General features: G+C 40.2%; 2 protein-coding genes across 2 annotated transcripts; one reads left to right on the top strand and one right to left on the bottom strand.

Annotated features, from left to right (window-relative positions):
* Nucleotides 1–1,805: 1,805 nt before the first annotated feature.
* On the top strand, nt 1,806–5,760 carry cfap410 (cilia and flagella associated protein 410). The gene is made up of 7 exons (XM_061235004.1): nt 1,806–2,002; nt 2,675–2,693; nt 2,851–2,897; nt 3,214–3,443; nt 3,868–4,012; nt 4,105–4,189; nt 4,884–5,760. Exons 1-7 carry the CDS (start codon nt 1,926–1,928, stop codon nt 5,034–5,036), a joined length of 756 nt encoding a protein of 251 aa, XP_061090988.1. The 5' UTR covers nt 1,806–1,925; the 3' UTR covers nt 5,037–5,760.
* A 30-nt stretch (nt 5,761–5,790) lies between these two features.
* Nucleotides 5,791–12,959, bottom strand: orc2 (origin recognition complex, subunit 2). Its single transcript, XM_061235003.1, has 17 exons — nt 12,772–12,959; nt 12,242–12,352; nt 11,729–11,860; nt 11,411–11,500; nt 10,856–10,939; nt 10,712–10,743; nt 10,391–10,448; nt 10,072–10,256; nt 9,462–9,560; nt 9,079–9,188; nt 8,660–8,792; nt 8,088–8,184; nt 7,587–7,733; nt 7,302–7,473; nt 6,972–7,033; nt 6,394–6,512; nt 5,791–6,161 (listed from the first exon to the last, which is right to left on the bottom strand). Exons 2-17 carry the CDS (start codon nt 12,342–12,344, stop codon nt 6,078–6,080), a joined length of 1,707 nt encoding a protein of 568 aa, XP_061090987.1. The 5' UTR covers nt 12,345–12,352; nt 12,772–12,959; the 3' UTR covers nt 5,791–6,077.
* Nucleotides 12,960–14,997: the final 2,038 nt, after the last annotated feature.

Raw genomic sequence — 14,997 nt, 5'->3', positions numbered from 1 at the left:
GCATAATTTATATATAAAGTACTGTAATGCTTGCACTGTAATGTTATGATATTGTCCGAAAACATTTAACGATTACATTTCAAGATTTACAAATAACACGAATGTTGAATATCGAAATAAAACAAATAGAATTGTACAGTGGATGTTAAGCTCTAGGGGGCAGCAATAGATTACACGTTCATCATTATGAATAAGTGTGCACGAAAATACATGAATTGCATCACTTCACCTAATTAATTACATTTATAATAGTTAATTTGAGTAACTTCAAATTTAAGGTATTTTTAGATGGTATTAGTTGTTTGTATTTAATGAGTATGTCATGTCATATATAGCTGAAAAAGTTCAAAAGACCGGAATCATTAGAACTTCAGTCATTCATATACACCAAAATTCAAAATGTAATATAACAAAATTTTTCCCAATTTGCAATTTCCCATTTGTGTGTGGCCTGCTCATTGTTGCTACCTCCTCGGTCACTTTGGGAGAACACAGACAAGCACACACTCACCTTTGAAACAAATATCAATCCACTGCCTTTTCACCCCAGGCCACCAGTGAAGTTTGAACATACTTTTTTAAAATCTTCATCTCCGCATGTAGTTAAGGCAAATGTGCACTAGCAGTTAAACCAATGATTATTTCAGTGAACCCGCAACATCTGTGTATGCACATGTAATTCCTGACAGCTATGGTAACTGAACATGCAAAGGGATTCTGCATATATTTTAGAACAAAATTGCTGCAATCTACCTTTTTAATTTTTAGAAATCTGATAGCAATAGTGATAAAAGGTTAAATCGGATTACCAAAGTGAAAGCCAGATCAGAATGATCTCATCTCTTTTTTCAATTTAGAAAAACCCGTCTAGATTAATCCAATCAAATTGGAAAATAGCCTACGATCAGAACATCTGTGAAAAACTGGGTCTGGTGTTCACAGTCTCTCCCGAATGCGAGTTATAGTCTGTTTCTGCCTCCTAGTGGCCAGAATAAACACTGCCTTCTCTCAAAATGGACATAAAATTGTTTTGTTTTATTTTTTTAGACTCCAAGCAGATATAGCCTTTTAAGTTTTCCTTTTTATCATGCATTTAACCTGTATTCTGTGTAAAACTTCACACATATATTTAGTACCCTACAAAAACAACTACACTGTATGAGATACATTTTCTGTCAAAATTGTCAGTTAGAGGAACCTTATAATCCAATGGTCTCGATGTAGGCTACACAGCTAGAGAAAAGTTTCACATTTACTGTTTAGATTAACTCATAATAAGCCTTTTGGTCCTGTTGGTTGCACCAGGCAAGATAAATTGAGCACAGAAAAGTATTTTAATCCAAAACAATGATGTATTTTACCTAGGTCTGCAACCATGCAGTTCAATTGATTCAATTGGTCAGATTCCTTGTTTTATTGTTTATGTATAAATAAGACATTGTTACCCGTTGTTTTTTTCTCCTGTCTCCTGTCTCAGTGTATGCCCACAGTGTGCGTTCACCCTAAGGATATATAGGAATATGTAGAGCAGTGGTCTCAAACTTGATTCCAATGACTCATTCACAAAGCACCGAGTAGTTGTTACAGTATTTAGACGAAACAAATAACACATTTCACTGCACATACATTACATATAAATTATCCAATCGCTTGTTAAAATTCTGGGGTTGCAATTGTGGTCCAGGAGTGCACCGGGAGTTTGGGAACCACTCCCCTAGAGGGTAGCATACACAGCAACCATACAGTTGCTAGGACGCTTCAGACACACAAATGACATAAAGCCGCATGCGCTCTGTGAACAACTGCTCTGTGAAAGACAGTATGGATAGTACCACTGGCCTTGGGCTGGAAACGTTGTAGCTAATAGCATCGACTCAGACACTCCTAAAATATAGGAAAGACATTGTAAATATTTTGTCTTTAAAATGAAACTAACCCGAAAATTAGTGCTTGCCAGGGCAAAAGCTTCGGACCTTGACAGCGTTAAGAAACTCAATTGCTGGTAAGATGGTTAGCGCTATCTACGTAGCTACCTGTATGCAGCTAGCTAGTTTATCCATTTGCTAGCTAGCCGACTGTAGGTGGTCCTGTTGCGGGGTGGCAGTGTAGCCATTTGGAATAGCCACCCAGCTAGCTGGCTTTGAATTGTATCTCGCAAGTAAATTGACGGTTCTGTTTTAATGTTGTTTCAAAAAGATGTAGCGAGTTAGCTAGCTACCAATGTAGTCTTGTATAGCCAGTTACTAATCTTAGCTAACTTACCTTTATAAATTGAATTAAATGAGTTAGCTATAGTATAGCTAGCTACGTTAGATCCAATCGCTCGGCTAGCTGATCACTCCACCAAGACATTTGATGCTAATTCTTTGATCGTAATCAGCTAAGTAACGGCTACATTATAGCTAGGCTACTACAGTTAGTGTAGTGTAGTGAACTGTGTTACAAAGTCCTGACCATAGTTGAATGACAGCATATCGTTAATTATCATCGTAATGACATTATCGTGTGGTGTTATGTGCATCTACTGGACATATATTTTTAGGACGTTATTTTGCAAACAACTTTTAGCATCCTCTAACAAGCCTTACCACACGTTTTTACTGCGTAGCCAGATATTATGTTGACTTTGAACTAGCTGTCATTTCGAAATAACGGTTTCTCTTTTTCGACTTAGGGGTTGCGACCTGACAGATGTAAGTATATTTTTACTTCTATTTTTATTTGGAAAATCCTGACCGTAACCCAATGTCCTTGGTTCTCAGCTGATTTACTGTTCAATCCCATAGCTTGACAGACCATATGCTACGCTATTTATTTAGCTGTCTCTGATGTAATCTCTTTTTACTGCAGATCTCAATATTCACAGAAATGCCCAATATTGAGGTTTTGACACTAAGGTATGTCAATATTTAGCCATATCTTTCATCTAAATGTTTTTTAAAATAATTTTTGGGAGTAAAACCTCATTACTACATACAGTATCCTGCAAAAGTATTTGCAACCTTCCTCATTTCTTCTATTATTTGTCACACTGAATGGTTTCAGACCTTTAGACACCACGTAATATTAGACAGTCAACCAGAGTAAACACAAAACACTTTTGAAATGACCTTCATTTAATGAAAAAAGTATTCAAACACCAAAATGACATCTGTACCATGTTCCGTTTCACACTCTCATTTTGTTACACTTTCACGCTCTCGTTCTTTCCAGTGCAAATCAGATCAGTTCCCTGGAGCACGTGAGCCACTGCCAGAGTCTGACGGAGCTGTATCTGCGGAGGAACTGCATCCAGAACCTGAGTGAGCTCAGCCATCTCAGGCACCTGACCCAGCTGCGGGTGCTGTGGCTGGCAGAGAACCCCTGCTGCGGCTCTGACCCGTCCAAATACAGAATGACCGTACTGCGCAACCTACCGGGCCTGCACAAGCTAGACAATCAATGTGCGTGCAGTACCTCCTGACTTTAACAGCTGGGCTCAATGCGAGTGAAGCGCTCAGTGCAGATCAGTATGCCACAGCCAGGCGTGTCATTCTGATCACACTTTATGGTCAGATCACTCGCAAGATGTACCATCATCATATTTAAAGCGTTTATTTCATATTTAGTTTTTTCCTCAGGGAAGCACCTTGTGGCATTTAATAAAAAAAGACTGGCTGATGGGGAGGAATCAGTGCTTCTGAAAGTACAGACAGACAGGAGCCCCAAATATGTAAAGTTGTATACCTGGGTTTTGTGGATTATAGAGAACATTGAAGCAGTGTTTTTTTTATATAGAGGGTGCTTTGTCACTGGCAGTATTATTTCATAAAATAATTAGTTGTTATTGCAGTAAGAAAGGAATAGAGGGTGTTGTCTCTCTGACAGTGGTGACGGAAGAGGAGCTGACCCAGGCTGTAGAAGAGGGTGAGGAGATTGGCAATCCCCCAGCTCCAGTCCCCGTCTCTGCTAATGGTCTGACAGAGACAGACACTGAGAATGACGCCCTCAACTTCAGCATGGAGGAGACAAAGTAAGGGGCTAGGTCTTAGTTATGACATTGTATTGTACATTAAAAATATGTAGATGAACCAACGATTCCATAATCTTGATTTCTCCTTCCAGTAAAATTCGAGGACAGCTGGGAATGAAACTTTTACCAAGAGATAAATTTCCATCATTTTCCACTCCACCAACTTTGGGTAAAAAGGTGAGTTCTATTTCCCCTTTTATAATTGTTATGGTAGATCATGTTCAAATTCAGGGCAACAAGTACAGTCAGAGCCAGAAATGAATCAGGTAGGACAGCTTCTCAATAGACATGACCTTTTGAGATTAAATGTTCTCATGTATGCATATTTGGGACATTGACAGATATTTGTCACCTTTCTATTATTAGAAATGCAGTTTTTGGTGTATAAAATAGATCATGTAGTTAGTTATGCATAAATTGTCTCAACTGCCTGCAAATGAAATGTTTTTATTGGATTTGACTGGATTAACATGCATACTATAATGTAAAATGATTCTTTGCCTCAAGAGCAGTAGGTTGTCTGAGCATTTGGATACATCAGACTCCCAAGTATTGAACCGCTTTGGTTTATATACCCAGAACTGACAAAGAAATTTAATAAATGCATTGCCCTTTCTTCTGCCACCTAATTGTTTTACATTGTTTTACATTTTATTTATTTGCAGTCCTGTGATATCCCCTTTCATTTAGCCATTTCTGGGATTTAATTTCCGGGAAACATTGTTGCATTGTTGTGATTAGTGATTTTCAACAATCGTGCCGTAACTGCTCCCTGACGTCAGTCAATATTCCCCATGAGAAATACCCGCCCTTAATTCTTAACTGCTCATGCAGGCGTCAAAGAATGACCCTCTTTCTCCTTCCTGTCCAGGGCCACGTACTGGAGGCAGTCTTGCTCCTCTTGAAGGAGCTGAACTCCGAGGAGCTCCAGCTCGTCCAGAAGACGGCAGAGTCTCGACAGCGTGCCCTGCTCAGACACAGCAACCCGCCTGAGAGGGGCGATGTCGTCCAGCAGTGTGACTGAGGCCAGCAGGCCAGGAGGGGGCAGCACTTGCTTTCAACAGCGAGACACACTGTCGTGAGAGTGACCAACCACATCCATTCTTACCATAGAAGAAGCTACCATTCCCCCTCCTGTGCTTATGCTGGAATTAACATGTGGGACCGATTCAAATCTGACACGACATGGACCTTTCCAGAACTTTCAAATTTTTTGCTTGTGATATGAGGCGGCATTATGGTGACTGGTGTCGTGGTGGTTTTTCTTGCTCAGAGCAGGGATGGACAGACACTGAACTGAAGGCTGGTGGAGTTCTCTTCCTCGGAGCCGTGACCGATTTCTTTGTACACCTCCGTCCCATCGTTGTGATAATGCTGGCTTGCTTTTGTCTTAATCACGCTGTTTGGTAGCCTGTGCTATCACAAACCACACAATTGCCTTGCTTAGCTTGAGTATACACTGGAGTACAGTATACAGTGTCAACAATAATTCTACATTTTATATAAACACTATTCAAACTATTTAGCGGAAGCACTTTAGTTGAAGCAGTATTGCTATACTAATTTCAACACAAACACAATTTTGTTGACCAATAAACTTTAACAAACTCTTAACTTATGCTTTAGAACTTTAGTCAGGTTACTTGTGTGAAAAGTCAAATGCTTGGCAGCTATACATTTGCTTTCAAAATTGTTGCATAAATATTAATGTATATTTTCTGTATCCAAATAAACAGAAAAGCACAAAATGTTTTTTCTTTCATATTAAGCACTAAAAGGACAAGTAATATAACATTTATTTTCTTGGATAGTATCAACTTTACAATGAGGACACAAAGTGCTTGTTTCCCACGACAGATCAACAGGGTGTCCCCCATTGCAAGTGTCACCCTGCCTGTTGCACTGAGTTCAGTAAGAGCACGTTTGCACAAGAGTCATTGCCTTCTCTCATTTCTGGTATCTTCCACACAAATCTGCCTTCCGGGGTTTGGCTGGGGCTTCTCAAGACTCTGGAGGATGATTTGGAAGTAGAACACACACACACAAGATGGCCGCCTGGTGGGTTTTACTCCGCCACATCTTTCTCTAGGAAGTCCGAGAGAGTTCCTGGGTCAACAGGGATGAGGAGATACTCCACACCATCCGCACCCTGCAAGAGAGCCCACAACAGCAGAACACTTCACACCTCAGCACAGCCTGCGGCTTATCTCAACCATCCTCTTCTTGGTAGCAAATATAACAGATTCATATTAACTTATGGGTAAGTGCATTGGAGGAGTACATCCACTTAGCAGGTACATTGGTACCTCACGAGGCACACGGCCTATTTTTTATTATTTGTGTGAAAACTAGAGGAGGGGGTAATGAAATGCCTCTCGTACCTTCTTGGTACGAATGAGCTTGTGGTCTCTGAACTCGGTCAGCTGTGTCCTCAGAGTGATGTCGCTGTTCACCAGGAAGGCCTCACGACAACGCTGGTAAAAATCTTGAAAGGACAGCCCTGTGTGCACAGACAATGTTTTCAAACAAAACTGCACAACAAGCCTAACCACTGCTCACAGTTTGAGATCGAAAGTCAAACAAAATATTGTGGGGCAGCCTGTAGCCTGGTGGCTAAGGTACATGACTGGGATCAGGACGGTTGGTGGTTCAAGCGCCAGTGTTGCCAAGATCCGCACCGCTGTTGGGCCCTTGAGCAAGGCCCTTAACCCCACATTGCTCCCCTGCTTAGTCTAATCAACTGTCTGTTGTTTTGAATAAAGGCATCAGCTAAATAACACATTCCTTATAGACATACATACAAAGTAATTACAAATCTACAAGCAAAGATTCAAAGAGCTAGTCTCCACTGGTGAGTGCAAACAGCTTTTTCATCAGAATGCCAGTATAAGAGACAGTGTCTTGTACCTGTAAGAGAGAGATGCTGGGGTATACCTATGTAAGAGGGGCTGTGGGTTACCTGTATATGTGGGGTTGTCCCTGTTCTCCAGCTGAAACTCTGCCAGTAGTCTGAAGATCCCTCTGAAAGAAAAAGGAAACCAAACAAGGTGTGACCATGGAGCCCTGTACCTATCTTGTAAGAGCCTCAGGAGGGTGATTGTGAGGGTGATTTAAGGGAAAGATGGACAAGGCTGTGACCACAGCTTGTTGCTGGGCAGTAAAAGAATGAATGCTGTTGTGTGGATATGGTCAGCAATGACTGGCAGCTGGAGGTCACCGTGTTAATGAAGATTGAGTCCAAGATTCGAGGCTGACTTGGAGAAAGCCGCGAGGCGTGTGCGGAGCTTACCTGGCATTTGGCGTGAGGCTGCGCAGCACGTGAGTGAGGGAGCTCAGAGCCAGCGCTCCAGACTGCTGCACGAGGAGGGAGTTCTCATAGGAGGTCTCCTCAACGTACGGCAGATAGGTGGTGGTCTCGTACCAAAGCCAGTTGAAAAGGCTCATTTTCGGCTGGTCCCACACTAAACACACACACACACACACACACACACACACACACAAGCACACGTCGTAATCGGTGTCGCTTAAGGTTGTTAGCATCCGCGGTGCCATCGATGCTAGCAGCGGTACTGACCGAGTGGGGCGTTGATATGGTCGATAGAAGCCACCATGTGGATGTTGGGAATGGAGGCCAGCTGACCCAGTGTCTGCTGGGTCTTCTCGTTCCTCAGCATGGGGCCGTCGATATTGTGGATGATGAGGTAAACGTGGAAGTCCGGGTCTGTGGAAAACACAGCATTTGTGCTACACCTGACATTTTCAACATTTTAAAAATAGGTTTCAGGGTGTCTTGGGTGCTTCTATGAGAAAATACAACCCAGGGAAAATGATGAGGTGAATGTATCATGAATTGGTAAAACATTTATAAATTTGTCTTGCAAAGAACACTTGACTGACAAATATGGGTAGCAATGACTGCAACAATTATTCCTCAATTCTACAGACTTTAGCCCTCTGATAAAAGTATCACACACTCAATGGATTTCAGGAAATTTAGAAAATCTAATGTGGGCCTCCATGGTGTCCCTGACTAATAATAATAATGAATAATTAGACAGAGGATGAACCACAACACCTTTTCTCATAGCTTCCACAATGAAGTCCATTTGATCCATGGGAGTTCTGAAATTGCCGATGTGGTCCAGAACCTCTCCTGTGATGGAGTTCAGGATCTGTCCAGAAACAACCAGGTAAGGAACTGCAGCTTTCACCAGCAAGTAAACCATAAAAATACAATTAGCAAAGAGTGGATGTGGGGTTTAACGCTTTTGGCACCCATGTTGAGAAAATTGAGAAAATGAGTAGGGTTTTAATAGGGGCTCAAAATAATAGTAAAAAATAAAAAAATAAAAGGTTTTCTCCCTCTCTACCTCAGCTGGTGCGTGCTGAACATTCTGGTGCAAAATGGCTGCCATTGCTTCACCCAGTTGGGTGCTACACATTGCTGGTGGTAAAGTGCTATATAAATGCAAGCAATTATAGTATAGCAGTCATTTCAATTGGTTGAAAAGGTTGAGAATGCCATATGGGATTCTACGATAGTTACACTCGAGTGGCATACACCCTTGGGACTGGAAGAGTGAAATAGTCGGTCTACAGGTAGTGGAGGCTGTTTTAGGGCAGTTGTTGGGGAGGGGGCAGACTGACCGACTTGAGCGTTATGCTGGGGAAGAAGCCGTTGATGACCATGTGGACAGAGTCTGACAGCATGGAGGTACGGAACGTCTCCAGTAGCAGCTTCTTTGAACCCAGACCGTACACCAACACACTGAAGCCTAACCTATTGGAAACATTATCACATTATGATAATATTTATTACTATTATTGAGGACATTTTGGAATTACAGGTACTCCCAGATATGCAGAATTCACCAGTGTCAAAATCTTAGCATATATTTATGTCTCAATTGTACACAGTACTACATGTCTGATGGTCTTGCTCTTTGTAAGAATGGTAAACATTATGCAACTCCTTACCCAGACAAACATAACAGGGACTACCCCAAAATAAGAAACAGTGGAGCACTGTTCATTGGACAGGGGAGACATGAATGGTAAACACTCACTGTAGCTGCAGCATCCACTTGTTGAAATGCTTCTCGTGACCCTTGTTTAACTGACCGATTTCATCTGCGTAACGGGATGGATTTCCATCAAGCAGCTTGCACAGTGTTTCCTAAACCAGGAAACAACACATGGCTGACATCAAAATACCGAACATTTTCTCTGTGTTCTCAATTTTGCTGTCCACATTTGTTCTACAGCATCAGTACTGGCACACTGACATTTAATGGAGAACTACTCAGAAATGATTCTGGACATAATTACAACCCTCTCAAAGAAAAAAAGTTAATCAAGATTTGACCACCTTCAAAGACTTTTACGTTCTTCCACAGTGCAAATACGTTCAAGGTTTGTTGTGGAGCGCTGACGGGAACCCTGTACCCACCTGGTCCAGTCTGGGAGTTTGGAGTCTCTGCAAAGTTCTATCAGACGTCAGGACCTTCGAGCTGCTGTGTGCTTCAAAATACTCCTCCAGGAGACTGGGCTACAAAATACAACACACTAAACTCAGACATGAGTGCTACTAAACCCACAAACTCTATGGTAGTCCTACTATATAAGCAGACTTTTCACTGCTCTTAAAGGCACTCTCTGCACAATCTCAATCTGTTTTTCCATTCACACCCAGACTTCATCGGAACCAAACTACAAGCTTTGGATATTAATAAGATATATTTCAAGTCAACCTATTGTATCCATACCAAACATCTCCCTAAAACAGCACATTATAGCTATGAAAATGATAGCTGTAGCATTAGTTGTATTTATAGCAACACGTTTGAGGCCTTGTCATCTTACCAGTAAACTGACAATGGGATTATTAATTTGATCCAAAAATTAGTTCTGGAGCTGGCAAGAGATTAAGAACTGATAAAGATGTCCTTGCCATAGATAACGCCAATAAACAGCACCTGGAAGCATTCTATTGTGCTGGATTAAAAAAAAAAAAAAAAAAAAATTATGTCATGCCTCTCCTTTAGTTTTGTAGACCTCACCTCCGGGGCTTTCTTGGTTTTCTTGCCCGGGGTTTGGTATAAGGCTGCAGCAGCGGACTTGCTGGGTGTTTTTGGGGTCGCCTCCGTTGCGACAGAGCTCTCCTCTCCACCCTCCTTCTCATCACCCTCCTCCTCCGAATCGGAGGGAGAGAGTTCACTGTCACTGTCAGACTTCAGGTTTGGGGCTGAAGAAACAGATTGATGTATTGCGCCACTTCAATGAGCTTCAAGTGACAACGAGGACCAAGTCCAATGCACAAAGTTCAAAACCTTAAAAAATAAAATGTGGAAGCAAGCATACTACACAAATAATACAAACCTGACAGCCTTTTTCTTAGTCTATGTGGAGTAGTTGAGACAAATTGCACCTTTTTCCCCTTTAAATAAGACAGTGAAGAGTAAACATTAAAGAATCACATTTAACATTTAATACTACATGGGCAAAATTTTAAATAGAATAAATCAAATAAATATCGCATAGAAACAAAAAAACTGAAGCAGTGCCAATGACGGCATTACAAACCAGCACAAAAGACCGAAAGGTGAATTATTTAGGGTGCCAACTGACAGACAACAATGACTTTGTAATGTAATGGCATGTCACATGCAAATGAGTTAGGCTTGTATCTGCATACTGCACCTTCTGTGGGGTCTTGTTTTGGCTATCCTGCCCTGAAAACAGAAACCACTTTTTCAGATTTAACATTACCACCCAAACAACAATAACTCCAATGAGCATGCAGACATGTAACAATGTTTAAGAAATGTCACTTTCTGAACTCACTCTTGCTGGCTTTTGGGGGACTGGCGTCTTCATCAGGGGTACTGAATGTGACGTTTTTTACTGGTGTGCGGGCCCATGCAGTAGCTTTTGAAACAGAATAAAGGTCACAATTAATTACCCGGCGGTCATCCAGTCTGGACCAATTTTGGTCTAGGTGACATGAACAGAGAAATATTGCTTAAAGAATGACAACTGGGAGAAGAGAAATTATTTTAACATTCTTCACAAAGTTAATTTTCAAAGAAAAATGTAAATACCACAGCTTCATACCAAGTTCATGATTGAAAAACTAGTGTGAAGGTTATTACTAATCCTAGTATCACAAAGGTACTTATGACTGATATCCAGTACCAGTCTCAATCGAATCAACTTTGCTTTCATAAATTAGGGGATATGAACATTATATTAATTACATCCAATAAATTAAACATTCCATATTATCCTGGACTACTAACAGAACCACAAAGGCAGGGTTAAGTAGAGTGCTGATGAAAAGAGAGCTGGTTAGAATCACTGACAGTGTAAGGCAGAGAGGACATCAGGAAGCTCACTCACCCATCTGAGCCATCTTGTTTGAGCGCTTGAGGGTCTGGAACGTAAACACAGCCGCACCTCCTATGGCAGCAGAGCCACCTTCCGCTCCATCTGTAGAACGAGCAAAGATTAACCTCAATTACAAAGCATTCATCACCAACATCCAAGCACTAACACAACTGCCCAGTGATAACGTTATTCATAACTCCAACACACAACACAGCCAAGCCAATACAACACAGAACAAGACAAACACATCAGTTTCATTTACATAGTCTGACAGCAATGTCATTAGTAACAAGTGAAAAAGATAGAAGAAGTCTCAGGTAGACCCAGTACCTTCAGCTCCAGCACCAAGTGCCTCTACGTACTCCTGTTGATCAAAAACATCATCATCTTCCTCATCCCCCTCTTTCTCTCGAGGAAGATCAGTAACCAGCTTCTGGACCAAGTCCTTTGAGACCTTCACATCTGAGGAGGGACAATTTCAGAAACTACTCAGTTTGCAACTACAATATTTACAGTATGGAATATTTATAGAAACATAGATTGGCAGGATAAACACCATGCAACAGGTTGTATTCCCAACGTCATAATAATCACAATGTATATTGAGGCAGGTTTTAGTAGGCTACCATGTAATGAACACTTTCCGAAAGATTTAGAATAATAATACATTTATTTTATATATTGCTTTTCATGGAACACAATGACACTTTACCTAGTACAAAATCAATACAGCGCCATTATTTCAGCTCCCTGGCCATCAGTAAGCCAGGTGAATCTTTTTTTTCTTCTTTCTAAATTCATCAACAAGGGAATTGTGCCAGTCAGTTAACTGGCGTTTCTTACCTTGCTTATCAACAATGTGGTCCAAGACGTCCGCATCTCCAACAAAACGAACCTCAAGAACTCCAGTATCTTTTTTTGAAGTTTTTCGTTTTTGAAGACTCATGATTTCACCTGTAATATCACAATGCATTGTATACAATAATACGCATGGACGGCTATTTCTATTGCAATAATACGCATGGGCGGCTATTGTTAGTTATTCCATTCTGCAGTAGCAATATGCCAAGCAATACTGCACTAACTACAGCTAATTAGCGAAAAGATGGACATAACTATCTAGCTAAGTTTATTTGCGTAATAATCTAGCTAGCAACATCATTTTTTGAGTTGTTATACAATCGCAAAACAATATAAAAATACACAGTAATATTTAACGGCAACCAAAATCCACAATTGCGATTTCATGCTTGTACAGGCAGCCGTTTCTACTGAAAGTCATGCTAGATCGATAGTTTTAACAGTAATAAAACATTCTGCAACATAGCTAGGACTGAACGCCAGTTTACTTAACCCAGGTTAGCGAAACTTACTGTAACAGGCGACAATGCAGACAAACGTCCAAAATGAAAAATAGGTTCTTCGATCACAGCATTATTACTTAACATAGGGCTTTGTTACATTTCAGAAAGAAAATACATCAACCGCAGTAATTAAAAATTACAAGACAGAAATCTTCATGTTGACACCCATTACCCGCCACCATGCTACACAGTATTCAAATATGTGTAAGGGTAAAGGGCAGAGCGGAACTTTCAGCCAATAAAAAATAGCATAGGAAAACGTCATATCCCCTTACATCTGCATATGGAGTTTGCTCATTGAACGTTACTAAACTGAACATTTCGGTTCAATCGGCATATTTGGGGAACTATGGGTTCAATATTATAAATTGTGGGTTTTGGAAAAAACCTCAATTCCAACGGTAAAGTTTTTGGATTTTGCACATTAGCAAAATATCAATTGGAAATAGGTTTGCAATTAACATTTATCAATTAAATACATTTTTTGCTCATTTATTTTTTGAATGTACTGTATCTATAGGCCTACTAAACTGAAAGATTTTGAATGTAGGGATTCACCTGAAAGAAAGAAATGTTGTTTTTAAGACTGCATTATTGTGAAGCCTGGAGTCTAACTCTAATTTCTTTTTAAAAGTAAGCTAAAGACATGTGGAATGTACCTCATGTAGGCCTACATAGTTAATTTTGTGACTTAAATACAGGCAAATGCGTGTGTCTCATGCCGAAAGCGTGAGAGTTGGCAGCTATGTAAATATTAGATTGAAATTTTGATTTCAGCTCCAGTGCCAAGTGCCTGTCCATAGTACAGTTGATCAAAAACAAAAATAGCTTATTTTTCTTTCTTTTTTTAAAGAAAAGGCCATGTTTGATGTATATTTAAAACTATGCTGAGCTCTGTTAGAGTGCCTGTTGGGTTCTTGGTCACCTCCCTGACCACATCTTTCTTGCCCAATTACTCAGTTTCACTAGGCGGCCAACTCTACAAAGAGTCCTGTTTGTTCCAAACTTCTTCCATTTCACAATTATTGAGGAAACTGTGCTCCTGGGAACACTCAAAGCTTTAAAAATGGTTTTATACCCTTGGCCTGACCTATTCCTCACAACAATGTTATTGTGGCAGTATAAGAGAGTACCTATGTCCAATCATTTTGCCACAGTAAAGTTCTAGACACATCTCAAGGATAATTAAAGCAAACAGGTTTCACCTGATCACAATTTGGGGTGCCACAGCAAAGGGCCTGAGTACTTATGTAAATTAGATTTCAGTTTTCAGTTAATACATTTTCAAACATTTCTAAACACACGTTTTCACTCTGTTATTATTATAAGTTATTGAGTGTAGATTGGTGGCCAAAATGGCAATTAAAAAAAATTTAAACAATAAAGTGTACAAAAAGTTAAGGGGCCTGAATACTTTCTGAAGCCACTGTAAATAATCAACCTGTGAATCCACATCCCCCCATCAGTAATTGATTAGTAATTTATATGGCTTAAAATATTCGCTTTTCCTAATACACATTTCTTCAATTCTGCCGTCAATGTGTCCTTTCCTTGCATGCATATGGGTGGCTAAGGTACATGACTGGGACCTGCAATGTCAGTGGTTTGATACCTGGTGTAGCCACAATATAAGATACATACAGCTGTTGGGTCCTTGAGCAAGGCCCTTAACCCTGCATTGCTCCAGGGGAGGATTGTCTCCTGCTAATCAACTGTATGTTGCTCTGGATAATGCATTCATTCATATAATGTAATGTATCTGCTTTGCATCTGCTGTTGGGTAGAAATAAGAGGCTAGGACATGATGCAAGGAGATAAATGTGAAAATAATCCCAAATGGAACAATTTCCAAATTAAGGTGGGAATGGCACATACACAGCCCCGCATTGAATGCCAAATATTAAATTAAAACATTCAGATCCAACGGATTTTTACATATTCGTTGCATCATTTTTCTTTATGTGTTTTTTTAAACCATGGAAATAATTACATAAATCCAAAGGCATGGAAACAAGAATTAAGTAAACTCTTCCAAAGGTCAAGATTAACATTACTTTTACAGATTCTGATTTGCCTTCCATTAGGACTCCAAATGCACCCACTACAAAAAAATATCAATATGGGGAATTTTGGTTTCTAGTCAAGCATGTCATCACGAAACATTCTGTGTATAATCAAACAAAATAATGGACAGCAGCTTAATTTATTCTGGACAAAAAATTGCTGTGTGAGTAG

This window comes from Conger conger, chromosome 3, assembly GCF_963514075.1.
Source record: "Conger conger chromosome 3, fConCon1.1, whole genome shotgun sequence".
NCBI lineage: Eukaryota > Metazoa > Chordata > Actinopteri > Anguilliformes > Congridae > Conger > Conger conger.
This window is presented reverse-complemented; position numbering and strand designations above follow the sequence as displayed.

Bases quoted from the DNA above. Each gene is read 5' to 3' on its own strand.
- cfap410 (XM_061235004.1), top strand. From the start codon at position 1,926: ATGAAACTAACCCGAAAATTAGTGCTTGCCAGGGCAAAAGCTTCGGAC. The intron at 2,898-3,213 runs GTATGTCAATAT...CGTTCTTTCCAG, and splicing joins ATTGAGGTTTTGACACTAAG to TGCAAATCAGATCAGTTCCC. The intron at 3,444-3,867 runs GTGCGTGCAGTA...TCTCTCTGACAG, and splicing joins GCACAAGCTAGACAATCAAT to TGGTGACGGAAGAGGAGCTG.
- orc2 (XM_061235003.1), bottom strand. From the start codon at position 12,344: ATGAGTCTTCAAAAACGAAAAACTTCAAAAAAAGATACTGGAGTTCTT. The intron at 10,744-10,855 runs GTGAGTTCAGAA...TTCTGTTTTCAG, and splicing joins TCCCCCAAAAGCCAGCAAGA to GGCAGGATAGCCAAAACAAG. The intron at 7,734-8,087 runs GTGTTGTGGTTC...TGTTTTCCACAG, and splicing joins TGTGGAAGCTATGAGAAAAG to ACCCGGACTTCCACGTTTAC.